Source organism: Ambystoma mexicanum, chromosome 6q (genome assembly GCF_040938575.1).
Source record: "Ambystoma mexicanum isolate Mex_15411 chromosome 6q, UKY_AmexF1_1, whole genome shotgun sequence".
NCBI classification, from domain to species: Eukaryota; Metazoa; Chordata; class Amphibia; order Caudata; family Ambystomatidae; genus Ambystoma; species Ambystoma mexicanum.
In genome coordinates this window covers 1156745840-1156765536 of record NC_090937.1, presented here as the reverse complement: position 1 = coordinate 1156765536, position 19697 = coordinate 1156745840, and the positions used below count along the sequence as shown (strand labels likewise).

General features: G+C 45.1%; 1 protein-coding gene across 2 annotated transcripts in view; it reads left to right on the top strand.

Annotated features, from left to right (window-relative positions):
- Window positions 1-19697, top strand: part of LIMCH1 (LIM and calponin homology domains 1) — a 1245196-nt gene that overhangs the window by 1173681 nt on the left and 51818 nt on the right. For both annotated transcript variants that reach the window (XM_069631748.1, XM_069631749.1), the window contains one exon: window positions 5790-5913. In XM_069631748.1, coding sequence (XP_069487849.1) covers window positions 5790-5913 — 124 coding nt within the window. The remainder of the gene's footprint in view (window positions 1-5789; window positions 5914-19697) is intronic.

Sequence of the window (19697 nt, the reverse complement as noted above, 5' to 3'; positions counted from 1 at the left end):
AAACATCTCAAAATGTATTTGTTTTCATAGTTTTCTAACCTATTTGGCGTAGTCTACGTTGCTAGCACTATATTAATCCAGAAGCGTCTCGATGCAGTTCGCTGCCAGGTTCTCCCTGTGATATGTGCATTACAAATTCAAAAATCAAATCCTGATCAATTTAGGAACCACTGTGGAATTAGTGTGCATGGTCTTTCGAATCCCAGAAAGAGCTTCTCTTCATATCGGTTGGGTTAGGTGGCGGTCATTCGTCTGTGGATCCTTCTTTTGCAGTCATTGTCCTTGCTTTCCTGCCACTCTGCCGTTTTGTCTTCCTTCCTGTACACTTCTAGGGATGAGGTGTCCCGCCCTCTCTTTCTACCACACTAGCCATCTACTCTTTTTTTCCCCTCTTTTATTTTGGGCTGTTAGGTGGCACTTCTGCGCCACCTAATAGGCATCACCATTGCAGTTGAGTACAGATGGGAAGAACGGGCATGTAAGGAGGGACACGCAGCTTCTAGGTGTTTGGTTATTTGCCCACCCATTCACTGCCCATGGCCACGCCAGCTCGGGGGAGAAGGCGCAGCAGGCGCCCTTATGTTATTAAATCTGCCTGCAATGGCTGGGCGCATTTAATAACAAATTCACATGATGATTACCTCTCCGCTTCGACGCAGGAGTGAGGAGGTTTTCATTGGAATACGACGCTGATGCGTTATGAGCGTCCTATTCCAATGATTAACCCCCTGCGAGGCGCCGGAGCAGGGAAGGACAAAACAAATGTGTTGCTCCTGACCCTACCCCAAACCCCTCCTTTGCCCCCTCTCCCTAGGGTGACCAGATTTCCAAAACGAAAAACATGGACGACCAACAACATAAGAGGGACTACCCCATCGCAGCCCAACAATTATCGCCCCTCCCCCAACACGCATCCACAACCACCAGCCAGTCATATTTCCAGCACTTCTCCTTTCTATAAAATGTATATGATCTCATTTATGCAGTTTTGTCTGTGAATCTTGACATGTTAATTCAAAACAGGCGTTTGCTCTAATTGATATTACATGGTTTGCTGTACACTAATTTCCAAGCCAGTCTCTGTGGCACAGTCAGTAAGTGTTGTGACTTGTACCTGAAATGTTGGCGGTTCGAGCCAGTGCTCCAGCTCCAACATTCTAAACCTGTTGCCAAAATATAATTACTATTTTAATTACCATAGTCGCCCAACCATGCAAACCCCGAATGGGGTTTCTAAAATAAAAAAAACTTCCGGGACCCCGGGACGGAGTGTGATTTCCCCCGGACTGTCCCTGGAAAACCGGGACGTCTGGTCACCCTACCTCTCCCCCTGTTGACCAGGGGCGCGCAGGGAGTGGAGGATGGGTGCCAATTCGCCCAGGGCACTGCTGGCTCTAAGGCCGGCCCTGGCCATGCTAATCCCTATTGTCATTCCCACCCAGTTCCTGGCCAAAAAACCTCCTCATTTGAACTCTTTGTGCTCGCATTAATCAAGCCTTACCACCAAAATTTGCACCCGCCTGCCAGTGTTTTTTCAAACCAATCCTCTGAGAGTGAATTACTTTATTGAAGCTATAAACACGCTAGTTGTGTAATAACAATGTCAACCATGTCTACCTTCAGCCACTCGATTTGTAAGCACTATCCCTATCCTTCACTGAAGTACTGCTAAAACAAGCATTTGCAAAGCCAACAGTTTTGGTTTGTGTATAAGTATTAGGCATTTGCCAAGCACTGCTATTAGGTGCCCAGGTACTCGCAGCATTTTGCAACTGGTATCATCAGTGACCAGTTTATACGAGTAGGGTAGTGCCTGGCCAAGTGCCTTTCCAATGCCCTCACAACAGCGCAACTGTTGTCATTGCCAATGCTTGTTTTTCTTTGTTTTCTTGTCTCCGCGCGACACCAATTCATTTTCATTCTTTATCTGTCTCTCCTTCACCCTCTGTTTTTTTTTGTCCTGGCCAGGTTGCGCCCCACCTCCCCCGCTCATTGCAGAGGCTCCGTTATCTCCCCCTCCTGGTCTTGATCTACAATAGCCCCTTTGTGTGGCCTTCCTCTGGTGCTTTAGGGCTTGCCAGGGCTTCAGTATGGATCGCACAGTTACTACTTGGGCATTGCTGGGCTGGTAGCCTGGTACTACATTCAACAGATTGTTACCGAATCCAGCCACGGGTTTCATTGCCCTGTTCTCATGGAGATGCGTTACACCTCAGCAGCTGCGCTCAGCTGTAAGAAATGCCATTGGCTGCAGTCCACCAGTCTTCTAGCGTCATGTGCCACCCTGTCCGCTCTGCAGGCACGCAGCTTGCACCATGGCCCTCTGTTGGCATATGAGAAAGTATGTGGGGGCGTGGAAAAGTATGACGCTGTCGGGTTGAGGAGTCCTGATGCCTAAATTAAATATAGCTGTGCACACTGGCAGGTCCTGCCGCTGTCATGGTCGCATTTGTAATTGCTTCCTTGACTTTCCGTATATGCATTTGTTTATTTATTTATTGCATTAATGGACCGAAGGCTTCTGATTACACTTTTAATTGCATGTATAATGTAAGCGCATGCGCCGCAAGTAAAATGCCTTTCATCTAGCCCAGGGAGTCTGTGGCATCCAGAATCGAATGCTCTGACGGATGTGCATGCCCAGTGCAGGGACGGCGCCAGAGTCCTGGTCTAACTCTCACTGCATAATTGGCCTAGCAGCCGTGGCGGCTTGGCAGGGCCACGGTGCGAATGAGCAACCCGTGTAAATGCATTACTTTTAGGTACAGCGACCCATGAATGATTCGGAGGGCGCGCCTAATCTCGGGACATACTCCAACCGACTGGCAAGGGTCACCTAATAACTGTACCCATGCAAATGCAGAAATCCGCAAAGTGCGCACTGGAGGACCATTGCTAATAAATCTCAGGAGGATAGCTCAGGGGCAACGTGCTCGCCATGGAAGCAAGACAACACAGATAAACAAAGGTTCCATCCCCGGGTCCGCCCTTAGAAACCTCTGGGTATTAAGCGCGTTATAAATAACCAATCGCATCATATCATACGCAGGATTAGACGTGGAACGTTTGGGCGTGGTCGTTGGAGGAGGTGCAAAGGGACAAAGAAAGTCCATGGTAGAAGTAATGGTTACTAAAGTGTTTTGGATGAAGCCATGCTTAAATGTGTGGAGCCTGCAATTCCCAGTCCTGAGTCCTCGTTCCTACCCAAATGCTAACGTTGGGTGAACACTGATGGGTTTCACCTCAGGAACTGGAATTACCTCTGCAGTGCTTTCTTAAAGCAAGACCTGTATCACGTGATGTGGGTGACTGCACACAGAGGAGTGTCCACCGTATGGGCTGTGTAGACCTTGCTCAGAACCTGCATGTCCCATGTGATGTGGGTGACTGCACACAGAGGAGTGTCCACCGTATGGGCTGTGTAGACCTTGCTCAGAACCTGCATGTCCCATGTGATGTGGGTGACTGCACACAGAGGAGTGTCCACAGTATGGGCTGTGTAGACCTTGCTCAGAACTATGTGATGTGGTTGACAGACCACAGAAGAGTGTCCAGTGTATGGGCTGTGTAGACCTTGCTCAGAACCTGCATGTGCCTTGTGATGTGGGTGACTGCACACAGAGAAGTGTCCACAGTATGGGCTGTGTAGACCTTTCTCAGAATCTGCATGCCCCATGTGATGTGGGTGTCTGCACACAGACGAGTGTCCACAGTATGGGCTGTGTAGACCTTGCTCAGAACCTGCATGTCCCATGTGATGTGGGTGTCTGCACACAGACGAGTGTCCACAGTATGGGCTGTGTAGACCTTGCTCAGAACCTGCATGTCCCATGTGATGTGGGTGACTGCACACAGACGAGTGTCCACAGTATGGGCTGTGCAGACCTTGCTCAGAACCTGCATGCCCCATGTGATGTGGGTGACTACACACAGTGGAGTGCCCACAGTATGGGCTGTGTAGACCTGGCTCAGAACCCACACAGTATGGGCTGTGTAGACCTTGCTCAGAACCTGCATGTCCCATGTGATGTGGACCTTGCTCAGAACCTGCATGTCCCATGTGATGTGGGTGACTGTGATGTGGGTGACTGCACAAAGAGGAGTGTCCACCGTATGGGCTGTGTAGAACCTGCATGCCCCATGTGATGTGGGTGACTGCACAAAGAGGAGTGTCCACCATATGGGCTGTGTAGACATTGCTCAGAACCTGCATGCCCCATGTGATGTGGGTGACTGCACACAGTGGAGTGCCCACAGTATGGGCTGTGTAGACCTTGCTCAGAACCTGCATGTCCCATGTGATGTGGGTGACTGTGATGTGGGTGACTGCACAAAGAGGAGTGTCCACCGTATGGGCTGTGTAGAACCTGCATGCCCCATGTGATGTGGGTGACTGCACAAAGAGGAGTGTCCACCGTATGGGCTGTGTAGACCTTGCTCAGAACCTGCATGCGCCATGTGATGTGGGTGACTGCACACAGAGGAGTGTCCACAGTATGGGCTGTGTAGACCTTGCTCAGAACCTGCATGCCCCATGTGATACCTGCATGCCCCATGTGATGTGGGTGTCTGCACACAGACGAGTTTCCACAGTATGGGCTGTGTAGACCTTGCTCAGAACCTGCATGCCCCATGTGATGTGGGTGACTGCACACAGAGGAGTGTCCACAGTATGGGCTGTGTAGACCTTGCTCAGAACCTGCATGCCCCATGTGATGTGGGTGACTGCACAAAGAGGAGTGTCAACAGTATGGGCTGTGTAGACCTTGCTCAGAACCTGCATGTCCCATGTGATGTGGGTGAATGCACACAGAGGAGTGTCCACTGTATGGGCTGTTCAGAACCTGTGGGTGACTGCACAAAGAGGAGTGTCCACATTATGGGCTGTGTAGACCTTGCTCAGAACCTGCATGTCCCATGTGATGTGGGTGACTGCACACAGAGGAGTGTCCACTGTATGGGCTGTGTAGACCTTGCTCAGAACCTGCATGCCCATGTGATGTGGGTGACAGACCACAGAGGAGTGTCCACCGTATGGGCTGCATGTCCAATGCTTTGGGACATTCTCAGACTCCGAGCAGACTGAGATCAAGAGTCAAGAGAGACAATTGGTCATAATCGGGCCTCCAACAGTAGCTCCATGTAGATTCCGGAAAGGTGTGCTTGCAATCTTCTGTAAGCTATCTGGAACCTCTGTGAGCAATTTGTGGCCATGTTGTTGGGCTCCCAATGCTTCATGGGAAGGGTATGTGTGAAATCCAGCAACATTGAAACTGTGGTCCCAGTTTAAAGCTGCCAAATAGGATTGTTGCCAGAGCTCCTGGATGTCGAACGTTGGTTTGTACTCCCAAGCCGGTCAAGTGGCACAGCGAGTGGAGCACTCGCTTTGACATCCGTGCAGAGCTTGCCAATGCAGATTCGTATCCCGGCAGGGCCAAACTCAGCCTTTCATCCTTCCGAGGTCGATAAATGAGCACCACACTCCGTGGGTAATAATAAGCAATGCTCAGATACCCGAGGGTTCGTAGCGCTATATAAATGCAAAATTATTATTATTATTATTATTCTGGCCACATTTGCTGTTTGGTGCCCCTGGCTTGTGCTTGGCACCTCGAGTATTCCGGGTAGGAATTTCCTAGTGGTAAAGTCAGGAATCTATATTCCGTATCGCATTGTCATTAATATGATGCAAGTATACTACAGAGGCCACGTACACGTATGTTAGAAACAACAACACTTAACTTCATTTGTTAATAAATGTTAACACATCATATTCCCAATTATTTCAGATCCATCAAGATCACCTCAGCTGCCTCTGAAAAAGGCTTGCGTTTCAGAAGATCTCAGTCTTAAAGCCGCGACGTTTAACCAGAGTTCCAGTCTTCAAGTCCACACTACAGGAGGAATGAGGAGGTGAGTGAAGCACCGCGCCAGCAGGTTCTGTGTGATTACAGAGAATGCATAACAGAATGCTTTTTCAGCGAAAACAATAACTGTGAAAAAATATTGAATTTCTTTATTAGGGGGGTGCCCCCCAAACCCGCTGTTTCTCTGTCCTCAAACTAACCCCAACCCCACCCGTTTTACCTCTTACCCCACCCCCAAATCTATTTTAAAAAATGTCGATGTTTTTTTTCTCTGTTTTTGTTTTTGTTGTAGCATTCTCTGTAATTGTATTCATTATTATCACTGGACACCCTCCAGCATGACAGTGAATAGAGATGGACATGGATCATTTAAAAAATGCTTAGTTATGTAGCACAGCGAGATATCCAATTGCATTGTGCTTCGAATAGGCCTGGTTTATTTTTCCCAAACTATGCTTTCGTTTACCAAGGATGAGGGGATTTTCAGAATGCTTTGTGTATTTGTCAAGTGAGCAATTCTAGTGCTATTATTTACTGCTAAGCTTTATGCAGATCTATGTAAAAAGGACATGCATACTCGTCCTTAGCACTTAGGGGTTAAGGGTGTTTAGTGACGATCTAGTGTTTTGACAAGTGTATTTTTAATAATATAAAAGCAGGTGTAGTCCCGCTCCACTTATTGCAAGGGTAGTGATAGAAACGACTTATCAGCAAGCAATATCCCCCTGGAGAGGAAATTACCTAATACACTGAACAAGGAAAGGCTCATATGAGATCTTCCAGTGTCTGTAGCAGAAGTGTCTCCCGAGGAAAAGCATCTCCTTGGATCAATCCAGTGTTGTTTCTCACTCTGTACTTTTATGAATTGGTTTAAAGATGAAGAGTGATTGTGAGTTTATGAATTTTATAGAAATCGGTCAACCTCATGCCATACAGGAGACTCACAATCAACTAAGCTGCCTTTGTGTAAGGACTGACCGTGACATTGTATTTTGACCTGTAACATCGCAGGTTGCGGCACTTGTGGGTTACTCAACTTTGTCTGTCCAGAGTCTTTGCTTTTTCATTGCTGTAATTATGGATATTGAAGGTGTGGGGGAAGGGACAGGGAGGAGGGAACTGTGCATTTTTTAAGACTAAACTAAGAATATCTGCAACAGCATAGATATCCTGGAATGAGTGGAAAATGCAGGGAGAGAGTTAAGGAAGTTTGAAGGTGGCTTGGACGTGGCAAAGCCGTATGTCTAACATACAGGCATGCTGTGGGGTAGTGCAAGACGAGGCTGCGGGTTAGGTTATTGCATATCCCCATACACAAACAGTCCTACAGCTTTTAATACTTGATTGCCACAAAATTAGAAAGTAGTGCGACAAGGCAGTGGAAGAAACTGATTGTGGGGTTGCTGATCTTCCAGAAAGTTGCATAATAGCGAAGAATAAGCACTTTCTTGCATGGAATACCTGCTTACCCTGACACCTGCGGTTCCTTTTCTTGCTGATGGTGTACCTGAGAAAGAGGCCTGCTTTTTGGTATAGTTTTCTTGCTAAGAATATAGACAATATTTGCTTGTTCGGTACATATATTGTAACACAGGGAGATCCTTCCCTCCCCAATCGAAGTGTCACACAATTCTTTTTATTCAGCCCTATCTCATTATCATATCATGCCCCTTGGCTCTCTCCCCCTGAGGTACGAATGAGCCAAGAACCAGGCTGGTGTACAGGAAATATATGTATGTTTATTTGAATTAGATGTTAAGAAAGTCACACTAAAATGTCAAACACCACTTTATCTGTGGCACCACACAAACTTCTCTCAACATACATAAATCACACAGTTGGGCTAAAAAAAACCACAAATCACAGTTCTTTACTTTCTACAAATTTCACTTCAAGAAATAATTGAACTGATCATTAAACAAAAACAATTACGTATGCAAAGCTGTGCAATTTCTATTTTCCTGCATGCTTAAAAGGCTAGCAGTTTAGTTTTTACAAATGTGTGCAAATGCATATGGCAATTATTATTTTACCCACACTTTTGCTTTAAAATAAACACAGGGCGATTTAGCAGTTTTATTTCAGCCCACCGCCCCCCCCAGTTTGGTCTTTGTTGGGGGAGTAGGATCAACAAATTTGAATGATTTGGAAATTTCAGATATCAGACTCTCCTCCACTTAAAGGCCTGTGGTGGGAAAGCCGGATCCATAGGATTACACCATTAAATTACATTCTATAGTTTTCAGCGCTTTGTTAATTTCGAATTTTAACAAAAATCACCCTGTGGTGTTCTGCCAAGGGGAATTAAATACATTATTTTAGATAAATATGCTAAGGATCAACTCAGTCTCACTCCCCCCGCTATAAAGGGAAAGGATTTGAGGCCAGCAGAATCCCCCTACCCACCGTTTTGGTTGCAAAGGGTTCAGTTCTACTTACATAGAAAACCTCTGTTTAAAGTTCAGCAAAGCCAGCTGCGTGTCAGGACCCTTTGGAAGGTAGGGCAGGGGTATGGTCACTCCACTCTCAGGGATGGTCTCCATCTCTTCACCGTAGAGCCCAGTCAGCCTTTTTGTGTTGTGATTTATTAATAACTGCCATACCATAATTTATATATATTCTGCTTCAGCTAATCAAGGGGAATTTAATAAAACAGCCAGGTCCGCACAATGTTGCACGGCTGTTTGGCAATTTCTGTAGTTTTAACAAAAAGCATAATACTTAGGAACATGTCCTTTATTACCCATGTTCCTAATTTTACCCTTGTAGAGAAGCCCCTCAATGCTCAGACCAGAATAAACACAACCCACCAGGGGAAAAAACCCAAGGAGAACAAGTTTTATTCTCATAAAAGGTCAAGTACGCGATCGCAAAGAACTCTTCTGCACAGAGTGCTCTAACAAAGCCAACATGGATGGCAGCTTATAAGGGCGAAAAGCCTAACAACTGGCGTGCATCACACAGGGTGCAAATTCACGTAGCTGGTTGGTGTGACCCTATACATAGGCGGCCTTCTCCTTATGGGATGGCCGGTCATTGGTCCTAGCTCCTACTGTCCATCTCCCATGTGGGGCTTTTCTCGCTTTGGCATTAGGTGCCGGGGCTCGATAATCGCCAATTAAGTATGCAACTCTTAGCATACCCTATCAACTGCCTAGCAGAGGCTACATTCGAGGTCAATTTATCTTAGCAAACCCCAACTCAATCCCAGACACGTCTGCGCCATTCCAAGTCTTCCCACTGTTGGTTTTAAATGTGTTACTTTCCATCCCTGGCACCTTGCACAAATCACAGGGTCCTTGGATATTTTACTGTGATCTTTATAACAAATGGGTGTTCAAACAGTTTTATGGTCTGAGGTCTTGGGCTTGCTGGTCCTCTGGAATGCTAGGGTTCCGGTCACTATAACTCAGAATTTGGGCTGGACTGGGTCAGAGGCTCGGACCCCCCTTCTCGTGGGATAACTGTTTGTCTGGAGCTCTCAGCCCCCTCATGGCCTTGCAGGATGCATCCTTTCTGGGTTACAAGTGCTAATGATATGAGACAATGAGAGGTTTATAGATCTGTGTGAGCCTGGCCTGTCCCACTCCCACCCCAGCTCCAACCCATTCCCACATTCACACATGTATCTTTGTGTTCTGTGCCCAGGCCTACTGTCCTGGCTGCAGCACAGCACTAGGCCTCGATTTAAATATGTATGTTATTGTGTCTAGTGCAATCTACATCTATTCTCGCTATATACCATTCCCAAATACAACTCCTACCGACACCTTGTTTCCCCTTATGTGATCCCCAAGCATCTACAACACAGTCTTGGGCCTTTGCCGCATTTGAAACCTCTTGGGGGCCTGGGACATTTACCCCCGCTTCCCAATATTCCCCCCTTTGTTTAATGCCATACTAGAGAACTGCCTGGTCAGCAATTCCCTGTCCACCCGAGCCATCCTCTCCCTCTCCAACATTTCAGCTTCTAAATATGGCGGGGAACGTTCCTTGCTCTAAACTTCTTCCTGCCTGCGCATACTGCTCCGGAGTGCATGTGGTATATATATATACATCCCTCATCCCCTGCTAGATCAACCCAGTGCTCTATATAGTTCTCGGGATCAGGTGGGGGAGAGGTGATGGTGCCTGGAGGGTGAAGGCGCTGCTCTACTACTACCATGCATGGTTTGTCAGTGTCATCTGTTTGCACTGCACTGTCTCTTGTACCACGCGGTGCCCTTGTACCCCCAATTGAAACCATCATCATTGCACTGCTAGGCATTGCTTTAGCACAGCACTGAAGTTTCATATGGCAAATGTAGAAGATCACCAACAAAAACACTATTACTGGTACCAGCAGCATCACAATCGCCCCCATCCAGGATGGTGCCCAGGAAAAAAGTTTGTCGAACCAGTCACTTTTCTGAATGCCTGCTTCTGTTTGCATGTGAGTGCAGAGGGTGTGTAGGGCCCTTATTATATTAGTGAGGTAGCCATTGTTTCCATTAGGAGGCACGTAGGTGCAGCTTGAATCAGCAATGTTTTTGCAAATCCCTCCTTCCATGGCTGTTTAGTTTAGTTTTGGTTATTTATTTGTATTGCGCACCTGGCCCAAAGGAATCTGGGCGCATTTCTTACAGTAACAGTTTACAAGTAAATGAAAACAATAGGGTCTTACATAAGAACATAAAGTTGAAGTAATGTACAAGACAGTGCAGGGTGGAGGAGCATAAAATAAACAGCAATACATCTTTTTTTACATAGAATTGTGCATTATCAATACTAAATTTACACAGGGTTAAACAAACCATTTACAATGTTTGCAAAGAATTATACAAGTAGTTATACAAAGGATACAGAATGAGAGTGGGTCAAATCATTCCGAGTGACTAGTCGTGCAGAAGCCAACGAATTGTGTTAGTTATTGTGGACATGTGGCAGCTATATCCTGATGAAAGAGCCATGTTTTGGCTTTCCTCTTAAAGGAGTGGAAAGGCAGTTCAGATTGAGTTCCATAATTTGGAAGCTAGGACTGGGAAGCTGGACCCACCTGCTTTCTGCAGCTTGAATATTGGGATAGACAGAAAGTGGGCATAGGCTGTTCTAAGAGGGCGAGTGGAGGTATGTGGTGTAAAGCTGTTGGCCAGGTATTCAGGAGCTTGGTTCGACTGACACTTATGTGTGAGTGCAAGGGTTTTGAGGGATATTCTTTGTGCAACAGGCAGCCATTGTAGGCTGCGTCTGGTGTCGGAGATGTGTTGTTTCTTAGGAATATTGAGGGCAGCCCTGATGGCATTATTCTGGGTTTCCTGTAACTTGTTGAGGTTCCCTTGACTCGTCCCTAAGTACAGGGCATTACAGTAGGCAATGTTGGATAAGATAAGAGTTCTGGCAAGGATAATACAGTTAGCAGAGGTGAGGTATGGTATGCATGCTGTTATAAGTTTACAGGTATAGGCTGACGCAGAAACCACAGCATTGGTTTGTCTTGTAAGAGACAAGGTGGAATCGAGGTATATGCCTAAGGTTTTCGTGTCATTTGATACCTTGATAGTATTACCATCAATGATGAATGATTTGAAGGCCGGGTCTAGCCTATTGAGTCTGGAGTGGGAGCCTAGGATGAGTAGCTCTGTCTTTTCATCATTGAGACAAAGCCCATGTTGCGCCATCCAGACCTGAATGACTAAATAGACATCATTCAGGGCTTTAGAGTCTGTCGCATAGTCACCAGTGATAGGGATGAATACCTGAGTGTCATCTGCATAATTGGTGCAGGTGACACCCAGATAATCAAGAATATCAAAGAGAGGCTTTGTGAACACATTATACAATGTGGGCAAGACACATGACCCTTGCGGGACCCCACACAAGACTGGTGATGGTTCAGAAGAAGCAGGCGGGGAGAAAACCCTCATGGTTCTATTAGCCAGAAAGGATCTAATCCAGAAAGTAGCTCCGTCAGAAAAGTGGGCAGCAATTTTGAGATGCTGGCAAAGAATTTGATGATTGACCAAATCGAAAGCTGCCGAGAGGTCAAGCAGTAGTAGAAGGGTCAGCTTGCCGTTGTCTTTTAGGTCATCCATTTGTGTTTTTAAGTCGATGAGGGCGGTTTCCGTTCTGTGCCCATGCCGGAATCTGGATTGTCTAAGGCCAAGGAGTTTACTAGAGTCTAGATAATCCTGAATTTGGAAATAGGCAGCACAGTCCAGAATTTTCAGTAGAAAGGGCAACGTTGTGATAGGACTGTAGTTGGACGGGTTGCTTGGATCAGGGGACTTATTTTAATAAGTGGGATGACCCACGCATCCTTAAGGTTTTCAGGGACAATACCTTATTTGAACAAAGCATTTATAAAAGAGCTAGGTCATGGCAGATTCCTTGATGACAGGGGCTGGGCATGAGTCGCCCTGGCAATTAGAAGGTTTACGTTTTTTGATGATATTTTCCACTTCCGTGATAGACAGAGGTGAGAAGCTGAAAGGTTTAAAGGAATGTGCAATCAGGGGTGTTATGCTGGTGGAGGCGGTGGTAGGTAGCGAGTCCTTGAGTAAGCTGCATTTTTTGTCATTGATTTTAGTTTGTAAAGTAGAGATTTTGTCAAGTAGTGCTTTCTGGATATTCGTACACCATGTGGAGTCATTATTGCAGTTGTCCGTGGGGGGAATAGGAGATTAAAGTTCTGTAAGTATCTTGAATAGTTCTTTAGTGTTAGGTTCAGCCTGCAGGATACGCTTATTGGAAGTGTCTTTTTTTGCTGAAAATATCGCCTCTTTGTAATTAGCAGAGGCTGTGATGAGGATGATTTTTTTGACGTCAGAGGGAAGGCTTTTCCAGCATGCGTCAGCGTTTCTTTTAGCTCAAGTGTGGAGTAAACCATGAATTGAGATGCGCACAGGGTTTAGATTTCCGTAGTTTCATTGGGGCTATAATATTTAGAGCTTTTAGGATAGTTTGGTTGAACGTATTTACTAAACTGTGGGGTCAGCACAAGATACAGAGGCATTATTGCGGATGGGAAGGATAAGAGGGAGGAGTTTCTCTCTTGTAATGTCCTTCTTGTTTCTGGTACTGATAGAAGATGCAATGTTTTGTTTGGGGCATTGGATGTTGGATTTAATGTTGAAGGTTATCTTATGGTGATCTGACCACATACAGGATGTGTTGGAGACAATGTCGATACTACAGTTCAGGGCAGCAAGCCAATCAAGAGTTCTGCCTTTAATGTGTGTGGGTTCCCTGATGTGATGAGTGAATCCCAAGTTGGTAAGTGTGCTGGCAAGATCGAGAGCTTTGAGGTCATTTGAGTGTTGGAGGCCAAGATTGAGGTCCCCAAGTATTATAATTTGAGAATTAGATTTGGTAATTGATGGAAGGAGGGATGTGATATCGTCAGTGAATGTGGAGGTGGGACCTGGCGGCCTATAGATAAGATGCTTAGTGGCAGTTTGATTAGGTGATATTGGCAATTTGACTGAAAGTAGTTCAGCAGAAGGGATCTGCTGATTGGGAGCAAGTGTAAGTTCCAGGGAGCTTTTGAAGATGAAGGCAACACCTCCTCCTTTGGAGTGTTTAAGTCTCTGTCGCATCTGAGGATTGAATAGTCATTAGGGATAGCCCAGGAGAGTGAAGGCCCGGTTGCATGTAATCAGGATTCCGTGATGGCTAGGAAATCAAGGTCTTGGGTTACAATGAAGACAACTATATCAAGCGCATGCGCTACGAGAGACCTTGCATTAACGAGGGCTCCTTTAATTGAGGTATTTTTGGTACGGATGGTACTATTATTGTCAGGATTCAAGGCGACATTAGGAATGACAGTAGTGACGCCTAGAGAATCAAGTTTTGTGGTAGGATAGCCCTGGCATGAATTATTGGTGTGGGATGGCATGGTCGTTGAGTTTTGTGATGAAATCTAGAGCCTAGTCTAAGGTTCCTGAGATGGAGGGCGCAGGGGTGGTTGGGAGTGGGTTTAGTTGCAAAGTGTTCCAGCCATAGTGCTGGATATGGGGTAATGCAAGTCATAGTGTAGGTGGTCTCAATGTTGGGAATACACAAAGAGTAAATGACTAATGCTGATGAGTAGCAACTCAATTGCGGTAGAACATTATTACTAGAGGAGTAGGCAGGGCATGCAATGCTGTACCATGATTTCAGTGGGAGGGAGGGCATGTGGTGGGTGTTAAGGTTCGCAGAGGACCTAATAGGTTGGGTTGTGGTGATGAACGTGAGAAATATGAAGCATAGTATGGAGATAGAGTACATTGTGAGGTGGGAGCTGATGGCTAATGGCTAGGCCTATGGGCAGAGTTCCCCAACAGAAACATAGTTTAGAGAAGATGGGACGTGTGGAGGCTAGTTAAGCGGTCTAGGAGAGGGCAGCTGCAGCATGAGTGTAACACATAGTACACTCCTGAAATAAAATCATTTTAACTTCATAATACTAGTTTGCACCTGTTTAATACATTTTTGTAAATTTTTAAACTGTTTTCTGACTTGTTTTGCGCTGCAAAAGCGTGCTTATTTACCTGCGAACGGCGTCTGGCTTTGGGACTTCAATTCCCATTAGCCTTGTAGTCAGTGCGCCCTCTACTGACGCGCTGACCACGCGATGTAGGCCATAACTTGCTCACGTCAGGACGCAGCGCTTTGTACCCTGTTTCAGGGTATGCTGATGGAAGCTACATTCTTACCTCTGTTTGAATTGATTGCCAGAAACTGATAACAAATGCCTGTAATTTTGTTTCTAGACATTGCCTAGCTGCTAGTTTAATTGTTTACTCGCCGATTGGCTTTTTAATATCTCCTGAAATTAAAATCACTTTAACTTCATAATACTAGTTTACACCTGTTTAATACATTTTTAAACTTTTTAAACTGTTTTCCGACTTGTTTTGCGCTGCAAAAGCGTGCCTATTTACCCGCGAACGGCGTCTGGCTTTGGGACTTCAATTCCCATTAGCCTTGTAGTCAGTGCGCCCTCTACTGACGCGCTGACCACGCGATGTAGGCCATAACTTGCTCACGTCAGGACGCAGCGCTTTGTACCCTGTTTCAGGGTATGCTGATGGAAGCTACATTTTTACCTCTCTTTGAATTGATTGCCAGAAACTGATAACAAATGCTTGTAATTTTGTTTCTAGACATTGCCTAGCTGCTAGTTTAATTGTTTACTCGCCGATTGGCTTTTTAATATCTCCTGAAATTAAAATCACTTAAACTTCATAATACTAGTTTACACCTGTTTAATACATTTTAAAACTGTTTTCTGACTTGTTTTGCGCTGCAAAAGCGTGCCTATTTACCCGCGAACAGCGTCTGGTTTTGCGACTTCAATTCCCATTAGCCTTGTAGTCAGTGCGCCCTCTACTGATGCACTGACCATGCGACGTAGGCCCTAACTGGCTCACGGCAGCATGAAGCGCTGATGCGAAGCCTGTTTGCCCAGGTCGGCGGGGCACGCTGCTCAACCTTTCTGCTATATTTATTCATCTTTTTCCGCTATAGGTAAGCACCTTTCCCTTTAATTAGTTATTCTTCGAATTCCTGGTTTCTGTCCCTTTCAAATTTGAGAACTATGGGTCACCTTGTCTACTCAAGGGATATGTTTTTGGGGGTTGAATACTTATATGGGGACTTTCTCATTACATGCACTTTCTAAAATTCAAATGATGGGAATTGAAATGCCTAAACTGGAAAGTAAATGCACCATTTCATCCTTAAAAGTGCCAGGCTATTATTGAAGTCTCGTCCTTGGCACTTACACGGTTAAATGTCCAATTGTCAATATCAGTAGGGCTGCTAAATACTAGATCAGCTGTTGCTCATGCAACAGAAATGTGTCTCTTAATTGATTCTCATGGACTGTATGTGTTGTTTATCACCGAGACATGGTTCACAGATACTTCCCATTCAATGTTTCATAACTTGATACCAGAAGGTTATGCCATTCAATATATCAATAGGATGAGTAAAGCTGGTGGAGGGATAGCAGTTGTCTATCTCTCACATCTAAAATTTGATTATCTTGAAACCTTACACTGGGATAATGTTTCTGAGATTGGATCTATGTCTTTTTCCTTATCCCTAAATTTCTTAGTTCTTAATATTTTGGTCTTCAGGCCCCTGGGTCAGCAGTGTTATTTCTGGAGGGTCTAAACGATTTCCTTATTTCAATAGGTAGCAAGTATAAGTAACTGTTGTGTGTTGGTGATTTTAATATCTGGCTAGAGGATGTCACAAAATCGGACTCAAAGCAACTACATGAAATTCTATCTCAGCACAAGGTTGTAAGATTAACCCACATCTCATCTCATTTAATGGGCCACTGCCTAGATTTGGTACTGGCAAGAGGAAATGGGATCAGTTTGGATGATACGTTCCCCATCCATTGGAGCGACCACTACCATAGGGTATTCCTTATTAAAGCAGAACAACATGAGGACTCTATTCGAGCCTTGGGTGGTACTAGATGTATGCAGAAAAAAAAGATTTGGATATTATACCCAGGATAGATCTGAGCACTGCATTGGGTAAGTGTACTCTGCTAGATGACTGTGACACTCTATTTCAAGAAGGTACTCAAATCAGGAGCAACATCTGTACTAAATATGCTCCCCTAAAAAATATGGCTACCAAAAAGCCTTCAAAAATATAGTTTACTAGAGATCTTTTTGAATTGAAAAAAGAACATAAATATTATGAACATCAATGGTTTCGCACTAGGTTTATAGAACACTCGTTGGCGGCAAGTAAAGCCCTGACTAATTACAAAAAAGCGGTGTTCATTGCTAAATCAAAATTTCTATCAAACAAAATCTCACAATGACATTGAATAGCCCCAAGAGTTATTCAAAACAATTGCTGATTTTTTCAACCCTAATAAATATGCATCAGTGAAAGCTTCTTCTGTGTTGCATGCTAATGGCCTAAATAACTTCTTTAGAGATAAAATCGTGAAGATTCAAGACAACATTAGGCTGAATAGAAATTTAGACTTAGCCCCCAATTAGAGGCCTGGAGCCTAGCTAATGAGAAGCCTAACGATTTGAATATGATACCGATTGACTGCTCAGTTTAGTTTTAAGCAAGTCTCAGAGGAAGATATTACTGTTCTTCTGTCGGAGCTAAAACCCACCAATGATTCTTTTTTTCCAATTCCTGCCCTAGTCGCTAAACAACTTTCATTGGAACTCACTCCTTTTATGACTAAGTTTGTCAGTTTGTCACTTAGCCAGGGGTTTGTTCCTGATGCTCTGAAACTTTCGGTTGTTTCACCGTTTTTGAAAAAAGTCAGTTTGGACCCCGAGGACTACAATAACTATCGGCTTCCTTGGCCGGGCAAAATTATGGAAAAAGTGGTTACTAAACAACTGCAGGACCATGTTGAGGAGCACGGCCTCCTTCACCCTCTACAATCCAGCTTTCGTCCCTTACATGGGACAGAGAAGGCACCGATGGCGGTTTGGGACAGGATGCTGCAGGCTGGGGATGCAGGTAAACTCTCCCTGCTCGTAATGCTTGGCTTGTCCGCCACGTTTGACACGGTGGACCATGGTATTTTACTGAATCGTATGCAAAATCTTGTGAAGGTGGACCCCTGTGTATTACAGTGGTTCACATCTTTTCTTACTGGCCGGCAACAACGTGTCCAGGTTGGGGGCTTTCTGTCAGATATTCTTCTCCAGTGCTGCGGCATACCACAGGGCTCAGCACTCTCTCCACTTCTCTTTAATGTTTATCTCTGTGCCGTTATGAATAGCCTTGAGAAATATCATCTCAGATTTCATTCGTATGCTGATGACACCAAGCTTTATATCGGGCTCGATGATGTGGAGGAAGCCATTGCCCTGGTTAGCAAGTGTTTGGAAGAAATTGGTACCTGGATGGAAAAGAACTGGCTACAGCTCAACCCAAGAAAAACCGAGGTGATTCTGTTTGGTCCTAAGCATCTCCTTATAGGAAATAAATGTCCACCCGACCCCAGTTTCTGTGTACCAGCCTTAAGTATTCTTCTAAAGTAAAGAATCTTGGTTGTATTTGGCAGAATGACCTCGGTTGTAATGCCCAGGTCTCGGCCAAAGTCCAATCAGTTTTTATAACATCCTGCCTTCAGCGTCAAGCACTACCCTATGTACCCACTACTGATCGGGCTGTGGTGGTTGAGGCCTTAGTCAATTCCAATCTAGACTATTGCAATGGACTTTTGGCGGGTGTTCCAGCCAATCAGATCCATCACTTTCAAAGGGCTCAAAATGCGGATGTAAGACTGGTCTTTGGTGTAACCAAAAACACCCATACTTCTGGTCTCTGCCGATCACTGCACTGGTTGGCGGTGGACGATCGGATTAAATTTAAAATAGGGTGCTTGGTTTACAAATGCCTGAATGGGCTGGCACCGGCCTTCTTGATTAATAAATTGAAGCGATACCAACCAACCAGAGCCCTCAGATCTAAAGATCAATCTTTTGTCTTGTTATTCCAAGGACAAACTACAGATCAAGAGATGATCAATGTTTTTCGGTGGCTGGACCCCGACTATGGAACAGTCTTCCGTTAAGCCTGAGACAGGCAACTTCCCTGCTGAAATTTAGAGCAGGCCTAAAGACTTACCTTTTTTAAGTAAGTCAGATAATTGTCCAGCTTTGTTTCAAGTTCCGTCATCTGTTCCCAGTATGAACATGCTTCCGCTCCATGAAATGTTACCATCTGCGCCAGGATACGATTAAGTTCGTTTTGTGCGCATTGCAAATACTTCAAATTCATACATCCCAAACAGTAATGCAATATGATACTAGTTTGTGTTCCATGGGCATGTATAAGTGTAAAGACAGTGCCAATAGCTGACAACGGTTCACTGGGAGAGGCTAGGGGAGACACAGGCAGGTCTGGGCACCCTCTATCTTGTAGGCATGGTTCTGCATAAGGCAAAGTATTTACTAGAGAGCTATGGGTATATCAAAATAGCAAGGCTCCGGTCGATTGTAACTCGAGCTGTGGGCATAACAAATGAGCAGTCAGTATGATTAAGTGACAGTGCGGAGAAAGATTGACCAACAAACCGAGCTGGGTTAAGGCAATACGCTACCCGGTAGGTGAAACGTTTAGGTTAAGTACATGGAAACATGCAAAGTAAAATATGGAAATGGGACACCCGGCATTAAATTACTAGTACTGGAATGACGTGCTATACAGAACTGATAAGAATGAGCATAGATTAAAAACGACACTGCTTGCACAGGCAGTGTTATTGGGTGGAATAGTAAAATCAGTAAGTGGTGCAGATGCAGAAAAGTTACACAGAGCAATCAATCAGGGAATCGAAACAGCTCTATATTATCAAATCGTGGTGCAGAGCAAGACAAGGTTAAGACGCTAAATAAATTACAGATGGTGTAGCATATAAGCGAACAAATCAGCGTCTGTAAGGGCAGAGTGAGATTCAGGAAGTTGTGCTGGCTTTAGTCAGAGCGCGAGTCGCAACACTATGGTGATAACGATATGGTTACAGTAACACTAGGTAGTATATTCTCTGTTGAAACAAGCCTTAAGTATATAAATAAGATATAGTCGGGTGCGGGAGCGGGTCGCTGCGTGAGCAGGTGGCGTGTGTTATAGTTGCTCGTACCTTTCTTGGTGCGCAAAGGACCACAGGGTGCGGTAGGGCACAATTCCTTGAGCATCGTGATGCTGGTGTGAAATGGGCAGCGTTTCTAGCCCCTAAGCCCCGACAGGCAAGGACAGGCACTGGGCCTTGGTAACCGGGCCTTTGAGACCGCGGCCAGCCCACGCCTTCCGGTTTCTAGGTTTGTGTGAAATAGGCAGCGGCCAACCGTGAAGAGAATG